Raw genomic sequence first — 21,129 nt, 5'->3', positions numbered from 1 at the left:
CAAGGAGACCCGGTGGGCGATACGTGGGAATCATGACACGCGTTCTGCCACTACCAGACGACAAGACCGAAGCGCCATGTTGCCCAGCGATCATAATAATCGCAGCATTGATGTTCAGGCTGCTCGAATTATGGTGGGGGGGGGAGGGGGGCGAGAGGACGGCCGCAGGCAGAAACGCAGGGGTTCGTTTGTTCAGTGGTTGAGCCGCAAGAGACGCGCTGCTGTTGGACGCGCTTGGGGTGGGCGATTGGTGGAGCTGCTTGGCGCTAGAGGTTAGTTAGCCTTGTGTTGTCAGGGTGCCTTAGCTCACCCAGTTAACTCGATAAACCCGCTAGAGCGATTCCTCACAGTCGTGTTTGCAATAACTCAAACATCAACTACGAGGGGGCCGCACCAAGCCCAGCACAACGAAAGACCTTGAATTTCGAAAGCAACACCTTCGCCTTTATCCACTCCATCCGTTACCTATCACAAATTTGACGAAGATGGCGTCTCAGGTGCAGCCGCTCGGTAAGAAAACTATGCCCCTCTAAGGGAGAATCCTCGCACTGACCTAAGGTTGACAGAGCTTGTCGACAAGTGCGTCGGATCCAGGATATGGGTGATCATGAAGGGTGACAGGGGTGAGTATCCTACTTCTCTCTCTGCCGACATGGAGTCATCTGTTAACCTTGCATGAACAGAGTTCAGCGGCACGCTGCTCGGCTTTGACGACTACGTCAGTAAGTCTCACAGCCTTCCTTCCTTTCTGAAAGAACGGCGCCTCGGGTTCGGAAGCTGACTGCCACTACAGACATTGTACTAGAGGATGTGACTGAGTTGTAAGGCATCACTGCAGAGAGAGTCTTGGTGTTGACAGGAGTTGTGAGAATGCTGACTGTTGGCTCTGGTTCCAGTGACTATGCCGGAAACGCAACAAAGCTGAACAAGATCTTGCTGAATGGCAACAATATATGCATGGTATGACTACTCCGGGCGTCAAGGCACCATGGCCTGCTTTCTTACTGACTGATCTTGTTCTAGCTCATCCCGGGAGGCGAGGGACCCGTGGCGCCGTCATGAATCCTGATATCGTGAAGGGAAGATTCTCCTGAGCAATATATTGCATTGGCTCAAATATCTGGGGAATACGGCAGGCCTGATGTTTACGTGGAAGAGATTCGAGCTAGATGGCAGAGGACTTCTCGATGATAAGAAGCCAGAAGATGCAGCAGCACACGCTGAACGCACAAGGCCTTTATGAAGCTATCATAGGAGAACTTGTGCTACGAGATAGCCCCTTCAGATATGCCAGATTTCATCAGCTGGGAATCAAGCATATCGTTGATGTTTTTGGACCCATTATGACTGCCTGTGTATCCATCCTCTATAGTCTTGGTTACACTGAGGAGCTTTCTCACCTTCTCAAAGGTGTGCCGTTTGCATAACTTAGATCCTCACGTGGGATATTGATACTTTTCATTCATGAACCATGGCCTGACCACCAACGCCGTAAACACCGAGCAGATGATCACTGCTTTGACCATCGGGAAGCAAACCGAACCACCGACCCAGGCGAGCCCAAGGCCCATTCCCATGAAGACCCCCTTCCTAATCAAGAGACCCCAGGAGCAGGTGATGCTGACGCCATAGATGCTACAATAGTCATCCTAAAAGCCGCCGTTGGCATTGCCGTCGCCGTCGGTGGGACCTGTGGTGGCCATGCGACGCAGCTCGTACTCGCGGGTGAACTCGCGGCCCAGCTGAGCGAACTTGGCGATCAGGTTGCGGGCGACCTCGACGAAGGCATCCTTGGGCGTGATGGTGCCGTCAGTCTGGACACGGATGAATAGCTCAGGCACGTTAGGGTGAGCGACTGGGCGGTGTCGTTGTCAGCTGCTGAGCCCTCCTGTACTGACAAAATTCTAGCAGGATGAATCTTACTCTTGTATCCAGCCATCAGGACGTGGGGGTGCTGCTTGAGGTGCTCGGACATGAGGTTGCCGATGGTGTGGTCCTCCTTCTTGATCAAGAAGTCAGAGCAGTTGGACATGCCTGATCACAACATCGTCAGTCCCTCTCTGCCGTTCTCGAAGTGTAGTTCTGAACCGTTGCATGGCGCGTCGGATAGTAAGCTTACGAGGGAAGGGCGTCTCGGAAATCTTCTTCTCGCCATCACTGAGCAAGAAGAGCTCAAACCTGTGTGTAAGGGTCAGCAAAGCCGTACCTATATCGGACCTGAGTGAAGCGCGTGAACGGCCGGAGGGGTAAGAGGTACCACTCGGCGACGTTGTCGTGTTTGGGGTTCCTCATCTTGACAACGATTGTGGGAGTTCCTTGCTGACACAAGTTTGATTTGATACAGTGAAGCAGAGAACGGTCGGAGACGATGCAGAGTCAAAGTTGCGCGGACGAGAATTTCTGATGAGCGCAGCAGCGGCTGTACGAGGCCCGTTATGCAGTTGCACCTTGCAGGCAGCTCTTGCTATCCCACTGGGGATAAGGAGGCCATGTGCTCCCGCGGCTGCCACATGAATGCTCGGGCAGTGGAAGCAACATGCGACACACACACACACACACACACACACACACACACAAAGAGCCCACCCACGGCTACCGCGATCCTGACTTGTGACCTGTCTAGCCCATGTCGCGGGACCCTTCGACCGCCTCTCGACCCAAGCACATTTTACGTCCATTCCCTTCTCTCTAGCATGCCCGATTGACTTGAAGCCATGCATTCATTTTCCACTTGAAACAAGATGATGCTCCCCCACCATAATCAACTCAGGATGTCTTTGAAAGAAGTAAAAAGTACTCAGACTCACCTGTCAGGGGCGTTCATCTTCACACAAGAAGAGCAGAGTCCCAGGCAAAAAAACAAAAAACAAAAAACCAGCAACTATGAGGGAATATATGGACGAGATGGTAGGAATATAATTAGATTATGTGTCGGAGAAATGTAGAGCTGGTAAGAATAGAGCAATGGTAGGCGTTGTGATGAGCAGTCGTGGTTTGTCAGGAAGCCAAAGAGAAAGGAAAAGATGGGTTTGGACTGAGGCTGGGAGGAAAGGATTGAGGCTCTTCAGGTGCACGCTAGTGTTGGTTTGCCGCTGTCAGTTGGCTAAGGGGCCACTAACATTTGGTGGGGGTTGGGTTCACTGAACCCCCCGGCAATCACCCGCATCTCTGATTCATCACCATTTCAACCATTGTAATTTTGCATGTGATTGAAATAGTGTTCTATCACAATAGTTGCAGGCTATATCTCAATTCTTTTTAACAATTGCCTTGATATAATGCTTCAGCTATATCTTGTCAATCTATTCTATCTCAATCTCTGAATAATCACAGCGGCCTTGAACTCCCTTGATGATGATGCTATGCTATGATTCTTGCACACACAAAGAAGATCCAGCCATTAACACTTTGCTTTCCACCTCATCTCCAAACAGTCCTCCCCCGTCCCCCCCCCTCAACCCCACAATCCACAGTTTGATTTACAGACCCTTCTTGTCACAGTATCCTGGGAGAGAAGGGCCACTCTCACCTCCGGCCCAGCTGGTAACAGTCAGGATCGTGGTATATGCCATGGCAACAAAGCCAAAAATGCAGAGGATGACGTCAGAAATCTTCCAAAGAGTGGTCCTTGCCACAGCACGGTAGTGCAGCATGGGCTAGAGATAGTGTTAGCATATACATCTTTGAATTGAGCAGAAAGGAAAACAAGGGAGGCAAGGGGAGACACTCACAGGATAGATATAGACAAGGGGAATGCAGGCAAAATTGCCCACCAATGCAACAAACTTGTCTAGATCATCTGCACCACCCCAGGCAATGATGGCACATAAAATTACAAACAAGAATCGGAAGATGTTCTTTTGCCACTTGATATACGGGTTGTACTTCCCACTTCGCGCAAAGAGCCCATTCTCCAGGATCTTGATCGCAGGGAAGATCTGTAGCGGTGTCGAGAGCATGATGGCCATCGAGTACAGAAACTGCACGCCATTGACCAGCTTGTTGTCCTGCGGCAGGTTGAGCAGGACCACCGTCTCGGTCTTGGAGCCGTAGGCCGCGTAAGAGACGGCACCCATGACGGTGAATAGTGCCGTGATGATGATCATGACCACGAACAAGACCTTGGGGAATTTCTTGGGGTTGGCCATGGACTCCTGGATGGGAATAATGAGGCCAATGCCCTCGAAGGTGAAGATGGCGGTGCCGATGAACAGCGTCCAGTCCTTTTGGTTAAACAGGATGATATCTGCCAGGCCGAACTTGTCGAGCGTCAACACGTCGTAGTAGAAGAGGTAGCCCAGGCCCAGAATGATGAAGGCATCCGCGACAAAGGCCGTGAAGCTGAGTTTGTTGATGTCGCGGAAGAGCGAGAACGGCAGGAAGATGACCATCTGCATCAGGATCAACCACTTGACCTGTATGTGCGTCTGGCAGTCGGATACCGCGAGAATGAAGGCCTGGAGATTTTCCGACACGAATACAATATAGGCCGCCACGAATCCGATCTGACTAATGACGATGGAGCCCAGGATGAGAGACCGGAGCCACTTGCCGTATAGTATGCCACCCATGTCGCCGAACGAGCCCTCCACCTTGAGGCGCGATGTGACGAGGAGCACGAAGCAGTAGTAGCTGAGCGCCGCGACGAAGAGCAAGACCAGGTTGCTGAAGACCATGCCACCGTTCAGATAAGCACGGGGGAGGAACAAGACGCCAGTCCCGACGAACGATTTCAGCAGCACCAGAGCGGCACCCGTCGGGCTGGCCTTTCCACTGGTCCGATGCTTTCTTCTCCGTTTTCGACGCGAAGGCGTGAGCAGGGCACTATCCTCCATCGGCTCGCGGTCCTCGTCCGAATCCTCGTCGCTGTCCCATTCTTCCTCTCCCGAGGAGAAGTACTCGCCGGGCTTCAGCGCCTCATCGTCCTCTTCGAGCTCCTCACCAGCAAAGTGGCCGTAGATGCTCAAGAACTCGAGGAAGCTGGACGTGAACACTTGGGGCTGCCGACTCGACGGTTCCCCGTACTCGATATCCCCACCACGTCCTCCGGGTCCCGGCGCAGGGCTTCCGGCGCTGCGGCGAAGGAAATTCCGGCGGAACCCGCCAGGCACCTTGATGGTGGTGATATCCAAGACCTCCTCCTCTGGCTCGGGGCGTGGCATGCTGAAGCTCTTGCTGCGCTGGATCTTGTTTGTAGCCTCCTCGGTCCACTTGTAGATTGGCCGCGTAATGTCGCCGCCTTGCAGCCGCAGACTCGAAAACTCCTCGTCGTCCGTCCCTGTGTCCGGCTGCTTCCCCTTGCCGCTGGTCTCGCCCGGTCTGCGGCTGCTCGAGTCGTCGGACTGGTAGGCGGCATCGGACGGCTGCACAAGATGGCGTCGTACAATCTCGGGATCCTCGTATGCGCCACTGATGGCTCGTTCTTGCGGGTGAAAAGAGCCATAGTTTGTCGGCGTGGCAGAGTGCAGGTTCTGGGCACTAGACGCGCTGGGCGACTGAGCTCGTACGGGAGGCGTGCCAAAGCGTGGAGGAGAGGCACCGTAAGAGTTGGACAGGGCCGCCGCGAGAGCCGAGATGCCAGGTCCGGGTGCTGCTGAGGAGCCGGTCGCGCCGGGAAGAGGTGCTATCGAGCCTGTTATGCTGCTGGCATCTGTCTCGGCACTGCGCTGCGCATCTCGGACGCGGGAGCTGGGAGATGTGCCGGGCTGTGGGATGGGAGATGCAAGGCGGGCGGTCGCGCCTGCTCGTGGAACTGAGGTGCCATAGGACCGGCTGCGAAACGAGCCTGGCGAGGCAGAGCGTGGGATCTCTACAGGCGGCTGGCCCGCTGAATCCTTTCCGATACTCGACATTGTGTAGAGAGTCTGATCTGTTGCGGAATCGAACAGTAGGTCAGCACAACATAAGTAGCTGGGCCCAGCGGCTGGGTTCGAGGTGCTATGCGGTGGCAGCGGCGTTGCTGCTGCTGCTGCTGCTGAGCGCTTTGCTTATCAAGGACTGCTGCGAGGAGGCTGGCGGCTGTTTTAACAGAAACGGACCACTGTTGTGGATCGCGGGCGTTCTGACTGACGACAGCCAAGACGGCAATGGGTATTGTACAAGGGGTCTCTCAGAGCTCACCAGCGCCCTGAAGCATTTTTCAGGGCTGGAAAGGAAGAACAGCTCACGAGAAAATGACTCGGTATATTACCTTTGAGTCCGGCTGTGAGGAGCCTGCCATAACAGCCATAGTAAGAAAGATCACGGCTCGTGATAGGACCTGCCTCAGCCGGCAAGGTCCAGCTGACCCTATCATCTTCGTGGGGGCCTAAGTATTGCTAACAGTATTCCGCGCAGCCTCTGGAGAAAACTGCTAGAGTCATGTACTGTTCAGCTACGATAGCTTATCGTGCATCCAGACACGGGACCCCTTGACATCACCCAGCACGAGACGGACAATGCCTCGTCCATCCGTCTCCATCCGCCCTAGACAACGACATGTCGCCCATTCCCAGGCAGAAAGATGTCTGCCCACCAAAGGTCCTGACCCCTTGAAGGATTTCAACCCCATCTATTGACTTATTGCAAAGCTACGTATTTCAATGGCTGAAGGAGGAAGGGTTGGATAAGTATATTTTACCCTCAGATTCATGAACCATCTTTCAAGGCCGCTGGAACACAAAAGATTGAGACATCTTGAGAATACCAATTTAAGGTTCGGGGTCTCGAGTCCAGGACCGGATTTCATGGCTCTTCCAAGAATACTCGGACCTCCGAAAGATGTTAGTTACTTCGGGAGCCTTCAGGATTTGCCATCGCGGCTGGAGCGCTTAACAATTATAGAGGCTATTATACTGTCGATCCATCAGCGTCCGAGGCACCTTACGAAGCACAACTGATTGGAATAAATCCCAAAATTTAAAGACGACGTCCAAGTCCTCGCACAAAAGATCATACAACGATCAACAGATGTAACGATAGACAAGAAAAGATAATGGAGACTGATACTCGAGCTCACCGCGGCAAGCGGGCGTGGGGCATGCTGTCGTGCAGGGGTGCAGTGGTGCCTGTATTTTGGGAACGAGCAGGGCAGCCACAAGACGGAAATGACGTTCACTCAACTCGTGTTGCCGATCTGGTATGCAACCTCCACAAGAAACCCCTCCTCCCTTCTGGTTTTGTGATGCAGTGACACCGATGGTCCTCTTGATACACAACGAGTATACGACTTGGGGATTATTCCTGGTGCTGTGAAACCACACCGCTCGTCCTCACTCACCCATGTTTATTCGTCTTAGTGTGGGCTTCAGTCAACATTGGGGCTGGGATTTGGGACGTGTTTCTCGCGTGCTGCAGGGACTGAGTTCTCTACCTCGCCACCAAAAAGAATCTCTTCTACACCTGTGTGGAGGTCACCAGGGGCTTTCGTGGACATCTCCCATGTCTCTCAGCCGTGAAACCTCTTCGTCATGGACAATATGGATCATCCAAATGGCGGCAAAAAGCATAACAAACTAGGGCTTATCTCTGGCGTCTACATACCAGTATGCCTGAATATCTTGAGCATCCTTCTCTTCCTGCGCTTTGGCCTGATTCTCGGTCAAGTTGGCCTCATGGGCATGCTGGGTAAGAAACGACATCCCTGTCCACCACCGCCCGCCCAACCCCTCCTCAACCACCACCACAATGTACATATAAAAATTATCCGTAGATCTTGGTCATGGCTAAAACCTTTTTCACTAGGTCTTTTGGTGGCTTCTTACTTGATAGATGTCATCACGACGCTCTCGTTGTCTGCCGTCAGCTCAAATGGAGAGGTCAAATCCGGCGGCACCTACTACCTAATATCCCGCTCATTGGGTCCGGAGTTTGGTGGTTCAATCGGGCTTCTCTTCTATCTGGCGCAGGCACTGAATACGGCTATGAACATTGTCGGTCTGATCGCAGTCCTCAAGTCCAACTTCGAGCAGACTTTGCCGCAGGGGTACTGGTGGACCTATCTCCTCCAGACGATTGCTTTGGTCGTGGTCACTGCCTTGTCTCTCGCAGGGAGTGGAATGTTCTCAAAGGCCAGCAACGCATTGCTCATCATCCTGGGGGCTGCTATTCTGAGCATACCCATCACAGCCATCTTTAGGAAGCCCTTTGAGGATCCAAGCCTTGACGTCGAATTCACGGGGCTGAGCTTGACTACGCTCAGGTCTAACCTCTGGCCGCACACCGAAGGCAAGCACTATGATGGGATTAAGGTCTTTCGGGACCTCTTTGGGATTTTATTCCCTGCGACATCAGGTTTGTGTCTTCTGGCTGTGGACATAGATAACAAGTTCTAATCGTCCACTAGGTATCTTTGCCGGGGCCTCGATGTCAGGAGACCTAAAATCTCCAAGCAGATCCATTCCTGCAGGCACCCTCTGGGCTATCCTGACCACCTTTACCGCCTACCTGATAGTCATTCTATCAATGGCAGCGAGCACCTCACATGGCTCTCTCCTTCGAAATCCCCATATCCTTCAGGACACTAGCCTCTATGCACCCACTATCCTCGCCGGCGAATTGGCCGTCACCTTCTTTTCGGCGTTGATGGGCATCCTAGGTGCGGCGAAGTTGATGCAAGCACTGGCGCGAGACAAGTTGTTTCCTGGATCCTCACTCTTTGGCAAAGGTCTGAAGAAGACCGATGAGCCCTTCGTAGCAGTGCTGTTGACGTACGCGATTGCTCAGCTGGCTCTTCTCGCGTATCTTGACCAGCTTGCCTCACTGATAGCCATCTTCTACATGGTAGGTTGAACATGCCCGTGGAGGGCTATCTCCTTGAGCTTCTCCGTTATCTCTCTCTCTACCCGATGATTTTTGAACAAAAGAGAAAAAATCTTCTATCATCCAATTGTTCAGTGCTTCCTGTCTCTGCGAAGCACTTCCTGAGGAGAAGAGGTAGATAGGGCAGTACTGGGGGTTCACGCTCCGAAGTACTTTGGGGCCAGTCGCTACCTCAACCAAGTCCTACTGCTGAAATCAGGCCGGGACACCGTCTTCTTTGATATCTCAAGGCTAACACTCCACAGCTGACATTCTTTACCATGAACGTGGCGTGTTTTCTTCTCAGGATCGGCTCTGCACCAAACTTCAGACCCGGCTTCAAGTTTTTCAGCTGGCAGAGCGCCTTTGCCGGCGCTATCATGTCAGCTGCCGCCATGTTCTTCATCGACGAGACTTCTGCTGCCACGGCCGTTTGTCTCCTGATCTTTCTCTTTCTGCTCCTTCACTACCTGTCTCCTCCAAAACACTGGGGAGATATCAGTCAGAGCTTGATCTATCATCAGGTTCGAAAGTACCTCTTAAGGATGAAGCCGGAACACATCAAGTTCTGGAGACCGCAGATTATCTTGCTCGTGAACGACCCGCGCCATCAAACACGCCTCATCCAGTTCTGTAACTCGATGAAGAAAGGGGCGCTGTACATCCTGGGCCACGTCATTGTCACCTCGGACTTCACCTCTGGGGTGCAAGAGGCCAAATCTCAACAGCAGGCGTGGACCAAATACATCTCCGACGCATCCAGAATCAAAGCATTTGTGCAGTTGAACATGAGTCCCTCCATCACGTGGGGTGTTCGCAACCTCATCTTGTCTGCAGGGCTGGGCGGCATGCGCCCCAACATCGCCGTCATTGGTTTCTACAATTTGTCTGAGCTGCGTCAAGCGAATCCGCGCCTATCAGTCCCGACATCTCTCGTCTCACCCAGACTCAGTCGTGCCTCTTCTATCAAGGAGGGAAAATTTCCGAGGCGGCGGCGCGGCGACACATCCGCACGTATTTTGGAGGGTCATCTTCCCACGGACATCATTCGTACGGAAGGACTCATGAGCGCAAGTGACTACCTCACTATTCTTGAGGATCTGGCCCTGAGGTTCCGAATGAATGTTGCGATTGGCAAGGATTTTCATAAACTCGAAACTCCTCGGCATGACGGCACGAACCGAAAGAAGTATATCGATTTATGGCCAGTACAGATGTCTGCTGAATTACAGTCAGAAGGGAAAAGCGTTCTCACAACAAACTTTGACACTTGTAAGTCAAACAAACATCTGCAGACCCGCCCCCCCACCCTTCTTGTTTTGGTGTGCGCTAATTTCGTACAACAGACACACTCATCCTGCAATTGGGCTGTATCCTGCACTCCGTACAGGCTTGGAACAAAGTCTACCAGCTCCGCGTGCTTGTCTTTGTCGAGTACGAGGAAGAAGTCAACTCCGAGAGGGGAAGAGTCAAAGCCCTGCTCGAGAAGCTGAGAATTGAGGCAGATGTACTCGTGTTTCATCTAGCAAGCGGCGACCTTGCGACCTATGAGACAATTGTCTCTGGCCAGACTGTTGATCCGATTACAGATGCTATGGTCAACGACAGCCTAAAGGATGAGCAGTGGTGGGATGAGCTGCAGACCTTGAGAGGCCGGCGGAATCATATGAGCGCGTCACAGGAGCTCGACTCCTTAGCAAACATAGTAGAGTCAACTGCTGGGAGGCCGGGAGTTTTCAACCCACACAACGATCTAGAGTCTTATGGTGAGCGCAGACGTCACAGTATAGCAAGAATGGCGGAGCTCCCGAAGAAGCCTACTGTCTCTACCCTGGCCAGGCTCGGGGTCAACATGGGCATTCACACGGCGAATCTTCAGCCGAACGTGTTCGACAGCAGCTCCGAAAGCCACAGTGGCTCGACGAGCGAAAATGACACCGACACGTCTGATGACGAGGGCAATGTTGACTTTAACGATGATGCCAGCGCAGCGAGCGAGGGAGACCTGGGACACATCGAGCCTGTTCGCCGGCCACTGCTCTCCTCGCCAAGTCGGAGGAGGAGCTACAACGATTTCCCACCCGTTCAGATCAGGGAGCCTTTAGTGCGCGGGAGACAGGTTCAGGTCGATAGGATCTCGAGGTCGCCAGGGGCCACGGCGACAGCGACAACGTCATACGGCACAATGTCGAGTGACGAGGCGGGGGCATCAGGCACTGCTTCTTCAGAAGCTCCGTACCGCCCGAACTTGGCAGCAGTTTCCAGTGCCCTGCTCGAGATTGACCGACCGGAGAGCCCACGGAGAGGGCTGAGTCGGAACGAGTCGCGGGACCAGGTGCACACGAGGATTCACACACCCAAGCCGGTGAGACCAGCCTTCTCGAGACAGGGCAGCCAGGCGGTGAGGTTCTCCAGCCAAGTCCTACCACAGACCGAAATCACAGAGTCAGAGGGCGGGCTGGGCCCAGTGCTCCGATTTGCAGAATCAGAAACTCCTCAAGAGCGTCCAGGGATCTCCAGGACAGCTTCGCAAGTCAAATTTTCAGGCCAAGCTGCTCCCCCGGAAACAAGATATCATGACCAAGGAGAGGTCGGGCCGATGGTTTCATTTGCGCTGGAACCAGAGAGCAAACCGCGGACGGAGCCTCCGTCCCCTGGAGAGAGCCAGAAGGACGTTGCGATCCATATTCCGGACCTGCTCGCTTCCTACCAGTTGAACAGCGTGGAAGAAGAGGCAGACAACGGCCCTGGTGGTCACAACCCTAGCCTACAGCTCTCTTTTAATGACCTGCCCAGCCGGGCCCAGTACTTAATCCTCAACGAGCTGCTGCGTCAGAACTCGAGCGACTCTGCAGTCTTGTACACGACGCTGCCTATACCGGCCGAGGGAACCTGCAGGAGCGAAGAGGCGAGTGTGCAGTACCTTTCGGATATCGAGGTTCTCTGCAGTGATTTGCCTCCTGTGTTGCTGGTGTTGAGCAACAACATGACGTACGTATTTAGAGTTTGCCCATCTATTACTCCCTCTAAAAAGGCTTGGTGCTAATTTCTTTGTTATGCAGGGTGACCGTCAGTTTGTGAGCTGGAAGAAGAGTGTATCTAGTATCGTCTATTAGCTCCGACATATCGCCTTCGACCTCGACGGGCTGGAAACGTTCATTTCCCTTCCCGTGCAGTTTTTCCAAGTCAGTCGAAAGGGATTTTTTCAGGGAAAGATTTTCCATCTCAAGCAATCTATTTGTTGCATTTCAATCACCTTCACAACTTTGCATAGTCGCGGATTTCATCTGGTTGATCAAAGAAAGGGAAGTTGAGCATAGCACTCAGGCGTCGTGGCATTCTAGAAACGGCATAGAAGAGGGAAGACAATGACAACATAGTATTTACTAAATAAACCTATTTCACCCTTGCAGGCTTCATGTATCCCTCGTCACGAATCGTGTGATGTGTGTGGTGTGCTGTGTGTGTTGTCTCACGCCAAGTCAAGGGAGCGAGTCTGTACTAGCAATTGATCGGTCCGTTGTCCGGTCCCTTTTCGACCTCCCAACACAACGACCGTCGAAAACCGGTTGCTCAAAAGGACTCTGCATATTCCATGACAAGAACAAAGCAATCCTGACGCAAGCTTCTAAGTTGACTAGGACTCGGAGGGGGGAAGCACAGGCTCACACTCACAAAGTTGACTCTTTGTTACTCACTCTTTCTTTCCCCTTCCGCACGGAGTTTTCTACGAACCAGCTGCGCCGGGCACAGATTGGGCCTCAGCCTCGTCCGTCTGGAATTTTTTGTTTCCATTTAAAAAGAAAAAAGGGACGTCATGCTAGAACCGCGCATTTTCGTGTGAACATTCCAGTCGAGACGCGCGCTGCTCGCGCCGCCTACTACGTAATTTGTGCCCTCTTGTTGCCCAACATGAACCGGCACCACCACGATGTCCACCAGAATCCCTCCACTTCCACCCTCAGCAGTCCAAGCAGCAGCAGTAACAGCAACAATAACAGCACAAAGGCGAAGCTCCTGCTGTCCAAAATCAACAAGCTCGTACGGCCGTCGGAAAACAACAACAACGGTATCTTCGGCCTCAGGTCGCCCAGGAGCACGACGACGACGACTCCCACGTCGGGCAGCACGGTGACAGATCTGTTCAGGGTCGTGCATGAACCCGACAGGATGCCGCTGTACTCACCGCCGATGCCTATGAACCCACGCACGGAGCGTGAGTGCGAGGAGGCGCTTAAAGAGATGTTTGCGCAGGCGAGGGTGGGGAAGATGGCGGAGAGGCAGGGGTCGAGCCAGGAGGAGCAGGCGAGGACGATGAGTCTGACTATCCCTGATTCGAGGTATGATGAGTTTGTCGGCCGTCAAGAATCTCGAAGCGATCCACCACAAGACCGTGGAGGTGCTTCCATGAGCAAGAACCACCGACGACTGCCGTTCATTGTTGTTCCCCAAGACGGCATGGCCACCTCCTCTCACTCCGAACAACCAAGCGTACAGACCCCTCCTGTTTACAGAAGACCAGAAGTGGTGCGGCTGGAGTCCATCCCAGGCAGTCCCATGACGCCCGTGACCGCCGTCTTCACGCCGACAATGACAACGACGCCCTTAGCTGTCGGGCTTTCTCAGCGCCCCATGACGCCCAGCACACCACGGTCGACCGACAGCCGCGGCGTGCAGAGTGTCATCAGCGGGGAATCGGCACGAGCCCCACGTCTTCTGTCGCAGAGGGCGCTGATAGCGCTGGACCCTAAGGACAGAGGCAAGCAGGGTACGAACATGCACAGCACGCTGAGTCCACTGTCGTGGTCGCCTGTTTCGATGGAAGCTCCAACCAGCAGGCCGCCAGGGTGGAAGAATACCGCTGTGGCGGAGGAGTTGTTAAAGACGCCGCCTCGGCCGCGGCAGGATGATGCCGATGCGTGGGCTACGAAGACGAGGAGTAGCGTAACGGCCGACGATTGGGCGAGTACCGACAGTGACGACGATGTAGCCGGAACATCGACTCTGTTGCTGAGAGAGATTGGCCAGGCTCACAAGACGAAGAGTGTCGAAAACACAACCGCTCAGGCGCCGAGAACGCCACCGAACAAGAGATGTCTGATGTGCCCAGAGCCCTGTAGGCCAAATGCCAGACTGTGCGACAAATGTCGGGAGGAATATGAGCAAAGGGACTCCGACATGGAGGACTCAGACTCAGCTTATGAAGACATCGTAGTCAGAACGCCGAGTCTCTCCCCGCCGACCATTTCACCACGGAAGGCCAAGCGCTTTGCCATGAACAACAACACCCCGACGAGGTTGTCTCCGCACGATCCTGTCATGTCCTTTCCTCGAACCATCTCATGGCTAAAGGCACCTCCCTTCCCGAGAGACAGCTCGACCCCGCAGACGCCCGTCCAGGGACCATATAGATTCAGCTCGCGGTCGCTCAGCATCTCACCCACGCCATACATCGCACAACAGCTCGAGGTGTTCCCGTCACCACCCCTACGCAGGGTGTCCATCTCGTCGCCGGCTTCGCAGGTCGAGGCGTCCGAGTCTGCTCTGTACCATCTTGGCCGGCGTATGCTCAGCGATGGGGGCAACGAGGTCATTCGTGTTGGCAGGGTGCGTTCTGGCGAGGGGCAGATGGTCCTCTGTCCGAATGATGACGATGATGAAAATGGCGACACGATGAAGATGTTGGCCGACGAGGGTGAGGGGTCCGAGAAGCGGGCTGGGTGGAGGAAGCACGAGGCTGGCGGAAGCTATGGAGATTGGTTCAGCTATTATGCCGAGAAGGAGGGGAAGGGCGTTGCCAGGTAAGTCGTTCGATGTATTGGACCTTGGTCTGTTGTCCTGTAGCAGCGTGAACCGACCGACTAACCGACTGACCCTGCAGCCTTGAACAAAGGACGTCGATGGGCTCGAGTGTCTATGACCGAATTGTATCGATATATGACTTGTACGCCGAGTTGTCTGAGGAGTACGATCATGTCGACATGTTTTGATACGCTCAATGTTGAAAGTGAGTTGATTGATGCCAAATTGAGAAGTTGTGCGAAAGGGAGCATCTTCTTTTTTCAGCCAAGATTGGCGGCGAGTCTCTGTCTTGTGTCTGTGTATATACCGTCTATTATAAATGGACGACAATATAGCCATCTCTTTCTTGCCTTGTCTATGTGCATGATTGACCGTTCGAATGCAAACTTGTATCAATCTTTATCTTTAGGAGATCTTTGTGACGACCAACTCACCTTTATCTCCGCCATCCAGCTCAATTAGGCCGCCGCCCTCGAGCTTCTTCTTCCACTTGGTGCTCTCATACCGCGCCAGGATTATGGTCATCCTCAGTATCTTGTGATTGCTCGAGTCGTGCTCAGTGATGTCGTCTGGTACTGGTGTGAAGGTCCACCGGCCAAAGGCCCAATTCAGGATAAACCTGCTGTGAGGATGTGGTGGTGTGGGAATGGACATGTCCTCATCCGAGCCCCTGACTGTTGTTGATGTCGACAACACGGCCTTGATGCGGTAGACTTCATCCTTTGGTGCCGCCTTTAGGAGTTTTTGGAGGTTTTCTGCGTTGACTGTTGAGCCTTTGGGTCCACTGAGCTCGATGGACAGGACTTCCACCTCCGACTGGTGGCCCTTCTCATGGTCGTGGCCGTGTTCGTGGTCATGAGCATGCCCGCTCGGTCCTTCTGCCAGTGTCTGTGCGAGACCGCCATCGATGCCGAAGACGACGCCCATGGGCACCCTGCCCTTATCACTTTTGACCCAGGCTGTGTCGACTTCCAGATCGCCTACGCGGTCTAGGCACTCATCGAATCTGCGCTCATCACAATTCTCCCACCTACACGCAAGGTCAGGCATTTCTCTCTCTCTTTTTCTCTTCCCAACCTGACAGAGCGAGGAGAGTCTGGGGCCGATAATAAAGAACAGAAGTAGCAATAAGTCTCGACACTTACTTGTTGAAGACAATCAAATCTGTATATTTCGCCTGTAGCCTGGCCGTGACGCTCGTATCCTCATAGCCTTGCCAGTTCTCGACGTCAATGACGCTCACCACGCCGTCAAGCACGTAGGCACCCGTCCGTCTTGCGAGACGGTTGATCTCCATGGCCAGGGTAGCGGGAAACGCGGACCCAGACGTCTCGACGACGACACGATCCGGGGTCACGTCGGCACGCAGCTCCTCTAGGGCTTCGCCCAGCTGGCCGACCAGGTTGCAGCAGATGCACCCGTTGAGCATCTCGCGCACGCCCGAAATGGCGCTGGACGAGGCGAGCTGCGAGTCAACGGCCAGGTCGCCGAACTCATTCTTGAGGAGGGCGAGCCGGTAGTTCGGGCTGGCGGCGCGCAGCTGTGGGATCAGATTGAGGATGAGCGTCGTCTTGCCGGAGCCGAGGAAGCCCGTGATGATCGTGATCGGTATCGGCGCCGCCATCTTTGGGATAGGTGGTTCCTTCTGGTGCGACGAGAAGGCGAAGGCGGCGTGGAAGCTGCGCAGGAGAGGATAGAGGGTGGTCGGAAGTGGGACGTTGGGAAGAAAACGTCGTCCGATGCTCAGCTCATCAGTCTTTCTGAAAATACCTCCATGACCTCAGACGAGACCCGTTCTCGCGCGTCCGGATCGGCTATGAAATTTAAGGTTATCACTTATCGATTTTGCAGGGGCTATCCCTTGCAGATAAAGTAGCTATAGTACATGGGTACACTCGGAATTTATTTGTTTTTGCAGGGACCATTCCAAGTCTTACTCTCTTTCGAATAAAGCTGGGGGAGTGCAGGGTAGAGAAGGGACATCAACGGGAGCTTCAATTGATCTTCCTCAGCAGCATACCTCAAGCTGATGTGTAGGGCAGTCGACAGCAGGTGATCAGTAGACCAACGAGGCTCAATCTCACCCTTGAGAACGAGGCTGGCTGAGATGACGGTCGAGTGACGTCACGTTCTTGTACCATCGTAGGCCATAAAGCAGGAAGCTTGCATGCCTTCAGGCAAACAACTTCATTTTACACCTCCTGAGCCTTTCCTGCCATCAAATTTCCACATACGAAGTCCTCCACTTACTTCGGTAGACAACAACGACGCCCAGGACGAAACTCTCTCGAAATGTCTTCAGCCAAGCCAGCAAGCGACGTCCAGAACGAGGACAACGCCACCCCGACCTACAAGGACCAGCTAGACGGGGCCGCCCACAAGGTCAAGTTCCCCGACCAGGGAAACAGCAGTGAAGGCGGGGGCGTGGTGGACCAGGTTGTCGAGAAAGGTGAGCAGCTTCTCCTTAGCAAACGCTCCATTCTAAAAGAGATGCCCACCCAAGGCCCGGTTCAGGGAGACTTACATTGGATCTTGTAAACAAGTTTCGCAATACGTTCCAGCAGCCGCCAAGGTTCTGGGCAAACAAGAGGGTGAATCTGCCACGTCGGAGGCTGAGGCCAAAGTCCCCGGCCCACCAGAGCGGCCTGTTCATGATGTGCAGATCGAGGAATTTGTGAGAGATCAGCACCGCAGCCAGAACGGAGATGGGATGTACGTGGACTAGCGAACCGACAACAAGGGATCATAAGAGCGTGGCTTTATATTTTGGAGCTTTCTTTCCATGAACATTACATTCGGCGTATGGCAAAAGAATACACGTCAGACACAAACCACTTGACAGCAGCAAAAAGAAAAGCGTACTTGGATATTCTGGTTATCAGGTTGATCGTTAGGAGAATGCACTCATTGTGTATGACAGGAACAAACCAAACTTCTCGATCGCGGGCAATAAAAGAAAGGTGGCAAAAGGGAAACCAAAGGAAACTCATGATAAACATCTCAAGATCAGTACTCTCTTGGCAGAAAAAAAAAATCATTGCCACACCAGCCATCCCATCGCAAGTATAAGCATCCCCGATATCAACCCCAAATTTCCCCAGTCAACCACCGCAGCTGCAGCACCGGTAACATACCCCGACGGCGGTGACAGAGTATATCGACCCGTTGGCAACCCGCTCTGTGTCAGCAGCACGCCCGCCCACCATGCAGTCCTCGTGCCGGCGCCCTCGGAGGCGTTCAGTACTGGCGTGGCCGTGGCCGTGGCGGCGGTGGCGGTGACGCCGTTGCCCCAGATGCTCACGGCGCCCCTACGGCCCGCCGTGTTTAGCGGGCAGGTGATGGTCTGCGTGGGCGTCTCACAGGCGTTACAGGTGACGATGGTGGTGACAAAGTTGGGTGGTGGCGCTGGAGCTGTCCAAGTCGACTGGTCGCCGGTACAGACTTCCTGCACCGTGTAGGTCGCGGGCCATTGCGAGGCAGAGTTGGCGGCTTGAGCGGTGAAGCAGTACTCTGTGGTGAAGACCGATATGGTGGAACCCGTTGTCGCGGGGGCAAATTGGGGACCAGTGAGGATTGTGCCTGCAAGTTGTTGTTGTGCTGTAGACTCGTACCTGATGACGGGGAGGATTAACGTTGGAGGGGAAGAGGCCCAACCTGTTGTTGACGTGCGAGGGAAGGTACTCACAACATCGTGTCCATAATTGTATGAGGTGTGAAGATAACCAAAGGGTATCGTATGAGCAAGAATAAGACGACCGGCGGGTCGAAGCGCCACGAGTGCTATCAAAAGATTGAGGACATGACGATACTGACTGAACAGATGGCCACGTAGAAGACGATGAAGAAGTGGATAGAGAACAGGAGCACAATGGAGGTTAAAAATGAAAGAAAAGAAGGAAAAGGTCACAGATGTTCCTTCCTACCAATGCTTAATGTCCCCCGACTAGACGACGCCCATATGTGTGGGATAAGTGAGGAATGCGGTAGGCATGCACACGCGTCCCGCTTCAAGGTCACGAGGCTGCCATCGCCTCCCTCCCTGCCTCCATGACAGCAGGTAAAAGTGCAACACAAAAATGGTCCAGAGCCCTTCGCGCCCTGTGTCTTTTTTTCCCTGCCTTTTTTCTTTTATCTTTTCTTTTTTAGACCGGTTGTGGCGTTCAGAGTGTCCACTGCGGAACGTAGGTCAATAGCCAGCCTCAAGGGAGCAAATCACCAAAGACAGATGGGTGTTTTATTGGGTGTCAATATTGGCGTCAGGGCCCCCGCGCGGCAGTCATTGGTGTGCACGCATGCAGCGCCTGACACCTGTCGCAGGGTCCCTCCGTGAGACACCCTCCTCGACCTGAAAGGCCAGAGCACTGGAATGCAGCGGAGCAAAAGGTTCGGCATCAGGAGTTCTACGAAGGAAGCGTGTCAGATCTAGATGGAATTAAGGCATCCAAAAGGGCAGCCACGCATAATGGAGGCATCTCGAAAGGTTACTCCTGGCAAGCAGACGAGCGCACCAGGCACAGTCCAATGATGCGCGCCTTGTCCCCCTCCCTCCAGCGTCGAGCCGTGGGATCCCTTCGGATCCCTTTCTGAGCCCTTCAAGGTACGTTTATGTATTGTATGAATGTCTCCCGTCATTGGCATCTCACACCCACAGAGTGCAGAGTGCGAGACTTCCTAATCGAGGAGTTTGAAATTTTATCTTCGGAGGGTTTCCCGAAGAAAACATGGCAACACGGCACTGTAGATATCGAGGTGACGGTCGTGGCTTCTCCGTGAATACTTTTTGATCTGAAGAAGAGAAGAAGGAGAAAAGAGAAAGAAAATTTTCAGGCGCGCGCAGTTTTGAAGTAGGAGGTTGAGTGGAGACCGGGAGCCTGTGTGGGGTCTGTATTACATAAGCTACGCTGGGGTCGGGCGACCCAGATGCCTGCGTGCCTGGCTATCGATACAAGGCTGTTGGAGCCTCTCTCTTCGTCGACGCTCCCCTTAACAGCCAACTACGATATTCCATACTCTCCGTCTTCTATCCACACTTTTCCCACCAAACAACCTTCCTCATCAGGAGAGACTCAGCGACCCCGTCCTTCCTTGGTGCCACGACACCGCTCAAGTCATCCACGAGTACCTGCGCCGCCCCTTTCCCAAAATGCCCTCCGACGACTACACCTCCGCGGCTGCAGGCGGCGCCCTCCGTATAAAAGGCGCCAAGGTGAAGAAGCACAAGAAGAAGAAGGCTGGCAAGAGCGATCTCGAGAAGAATCTGTCGACCGGCGACGAGCCTTCGTCCTCCCACCCCTCTTCTTCCAAACGCAGAGAGCCAGAACGTCCAAGTGGCGATGGAGAGGAGGGGGATGTGGAGGAGGAGGTGGAGGAGCAGGTGGCCACCGATAAAGGCCCATTTCGGAGGCAGCTGACGGAGACAGAGCGGAGATTTGAGGAGGCCAAGAGGAAGAAGATGTTGGACTTAGCCGAGAAGTCGAAAACGAGACCCGAGCTGCTGAAGACCCATAAAGAGCGGGTTGACGAGCTGAACACGTACCTGGCCAGGCTGAGCGAGCATCATGACATGCCCAAGATCGGACCTGGTTAAAGCGGTCCACCTCCCTGAGAATGTCAGTTCCGAGGAGGGCGAGGCAGAGGCAAACATATCGGCGGCAAACTGGACCCCCATTGAACGGACAGCCTTCTGAGCATGGACATGGCATCAGCGCATCCTACACAACAAGAGGCGGAATCCCGTTTTGAGTGTTATACTTCTATTCAGGCTCTGAGGATTTGATTCGCCAGTTCCGCCCTCTAGGTTTCTCGGAGCGCTTCCCCAGCAGCTCACGAAGATAACTTTGCGATCCATCACAGGAGACGACGATTTATCCGCGCGATCGAGACCCCATAGGAAATTCCTCTTGCGTGATTTTCTTAGCAAATATACCCAGTCTATCTTTCACATGCTTCTCTTATCATGCTTACCTGTCTAAGCATGCCCTGGTACCTGCTCTTCGTTTTTGTGATTTCCAAAAGGGTGGTGTCGCCCTACCATGGCGAAGAGGGCCAAAGCTAGGCTGCATCACTGGTCAAAGAGTGTGATGCGACTCAGCACGGGGCCCGATATCAAATACTGGAACACGTTCTCTGGTTCATTAGGGAGTTTCATGCTTGTCAAGACTACTTCCTGAGTTTCTTCCTCAGGCCAGAACGACAGATCATAATGCACACAAACAAAAGCAGCTGCCACATGGACAGAAAGAAGTATGTATGAAACGCAAGTTGCTCAATGGTGCCCTATTTGATTCGATTACGGTCTAAGTGTTAGACATGTGTCCTGTTTCTCTACCACGTGTTGCTTTTTGGCTCCATTGTCCGTGTTCTATCTTGGGGTATCATAAGGAGTGGTCCGATACTGTTTGCCGCCGTATCCCGCTGTTCCAAAATCGCTATGCAAAAGTAAATGCCGAGTATATGCAGAAATTCCCTCTATGCTGATAACCATTAAGTAAATCCAGAGATAACCGTCCTGCCCATGTGCGCCATGCCGAGGAAAAGGTGATTTTAGTT

At 53.5% G+C, this 21,129-nt stretch overlaps 10 protein-coding genes across 10 annotated transcripts; 6 read left to right on the top strand and 4 right to left on the bottom strand.

The window, feature by feature from the left end:
- Positions 1–485: 485 nt before the first annotated feature.
- Positions 486–1,062, top strand: M406DRAFT_336454 (putative small nuclear ribonucleoprotein; the record flags this gene model as incomplete). Its single annotated transcript, XM_040921154.1, has 6 exons — positions 486–510; positions 567–623; positions 684–722; positions 794–821; positions 897–960; positions 1,024–1,062. The coding sequence occupies 6 exons, from the start codon at positions 486–488 to the stop codon at positions 1,060–1,062; spliced, it is 252 nt and encodes an 83-aa protein (XP_040781854.1).
- A 175-nt stretch (positions 1,063–1,237) lies between these two features.
- M406DRAFT_54097 (uncharacterized protein) lies at positions 1,238–1,657 on the top strand (the record flags this gene model as incomplete). The annotated part of the gene is made up of 1 exon (XM_040924533.1): positions 1,238–1,657. A coding segment is annotated over exon 1 (154 nt), but the record flags the coding sequence as incomplete, so codon positions are not given.
- On the bottom strand, positions 1,650–2,824 carry M406DRAFT_336453 (RBP11-like subunits of RNA polymerase; the record flags this gene model as incomplete). The annotated part of the gene is made up of 4 exons (XM_040921153.1): positions 1,650–1,855; positions 1,924–2,034; positions 2,120–2,178; positions 2,808–2,824. 4 exons carry the CDS (start codon positions 2,822–2,824, stop codon positions 1,650–1,652), a joined length of 393 nt encoding a protein of 130 aa, XP_040781852.1.
- Positions 2,825–3,479: 655 nt separating this feature from the next.
- On the bottom strand, positions 3,480–5,852 carry M406DRAFT_246204 (uncharacterized protein; the record flags this gene model as incomplete). The annotated part of the gene is made up of 2 exons (XM_040916397.1): positions 3,480–3,656; positions 3,732–5,852. The coding sequence occupies 2 exons, from the start codon at positions 5,850–5,852 to the stop codon at positions 3,480–3,482; spliced, it is 2,298 nt and encodes a 765-aa protein (XP_040781851.1).
- Positions 5,853–7,457: 1,605 nt separating this feature from the next.
- Positions 7,458–11,824, top strand: M406DRAFT_34308 (uncharacterized protein; the record flags this gene model as incomplete). Its single annotated transcript, XM_040921836.1, has 7 exons — positions 7,458–7,605; positions 7,723–8,271; positions 8,324–8,760; positions 9,045–9,664; positions 9,731–10,050; positions 10,125–10,829; positions 11,262–11,824. 7 exons carry the CDS (start codon positions 7,458–7,460, stop codon positions 11,822–11,824), a joined length of 3,342 nt encoding a protein of 1,113 aa, XP_040781850.1.
- Positions 11,825–12,690: 866 nt separating this feature from the next.
- M406DRAFT_67250 (uncharacterized protein) lies at positions 12,691–14,768 on the top strand (the record flags this gene model as incomplete). The annotated part of the gene is made up of 2 exons (XM_040925054.1): positions 12,691–14,579; positions 14,660–14,768. 2 exons carry the CDS (start codon positions 12,691–12,693, stop codon positions 14,766–14,768), a joined length of 1,998 nt encoding a protein of 665 aa, XP_040781849.1.
- Positions 14,769–14,972: 204 nt separating this feature from the next.
- On the bottom strand, positions 14,973–16,204 carry M406DRAFT_326304 (cobW-domain-containing protein; the record flags this gene model as incomplete). The annotated part of the gene is made up of 3 exons (XM_040920068.1): positions 14,973–14,983; positions 15,015–15,610; positions 15,726–16,204. 3 exons carry the CDS (start codon positions 16,202–16,204, stop codon positions 14,973–14,975), a joined length of 1,086 nt encoding a protein of 361 aa, XP_040781848.1.
- A 668-nt stretch (positions 16,205–16,872) lies between these two features.
- Positions 16,873–17,305, top strand: M406DRAFT_245147 (uncharacterized protein; the record flags this gene model as incomplete). Its single annotated transcript, XM_040916308.1, has 2 exons — positions 16,873–17,029; positions 17,124–17,305. 2 exons carry the CDS (start codon positions 16,873–16,875, stop codon positions 17,303–17,305), a joined length of 339 nt encoding a protein of 112 aa, XP_040781847.1.
- Positions 17,306–17,681: 376 nt separating this feature from the next.
- Positions 17,682–18,270, bottom strand: M406DRAFT_67247 (uncharacterized protein; the record flags this gene model as incomplete). The annotated part of the gene is made up of 3 exons (XM_040925053.1): positions 17,682–17,694; positions 17,784–18,191; positions 18,266–18,270. The coding sequence occupies 3 exons, from the start codon at positions 18,268–18,270 to the stop codon at positions 17,682–17,684; spliced, it is 426 nt and encodes a 141-aa protein (XP_040781846.1).
- A 1,350-nt stretch (positions 18,271–19,620) lies between these two features.
- On the top strand, positions 19,621–20,800 carry M406DRAFT_354612 (uncharacterized protein). The gene has a single exon (XM_040922963.1). It carries the CDS (start codon positions 19,724–19,726, stop codon positions 20,165–20,167), a length of 444 nt encoding a protein of 147 aa, XP_040781845.1. The 5' UTR covers positions 19,621–19,723; the 3' UTR covers positions 20,168–20,800.
- The last annotated feature ends 329 nt before the right edge of the window (positions 20,801–21,129 follow it).

This window comes from Cryphonectria parasitica (assembly GCF_011745365.1).
Source record: "Cryphonectria parasitica EP155 unplaced genomic scaffold M406scaffold_1, whole genome shotgun sequence".
Lineage (NCBI taxonomy): Eukaryota > Fungi > Ascomycota > Sordariomycetes > Diaporthales > Cryphonectriaceae > Cryphonectria > Cryphonectria parasitica.
This window is presented reverse-complemented; position numbering and strand designations above follow the sequence as displayed.

What these genes read in the sequence shown, in the direction of transcription:
- M406DRAFT_354612 (XM_040922963.1), top strand. Translation starts at nt 19,724, where the DNA reads ATGCCCTCCGACGACTACACCTCCGCGGCTGCAGGCGGCGCCCTCCGT.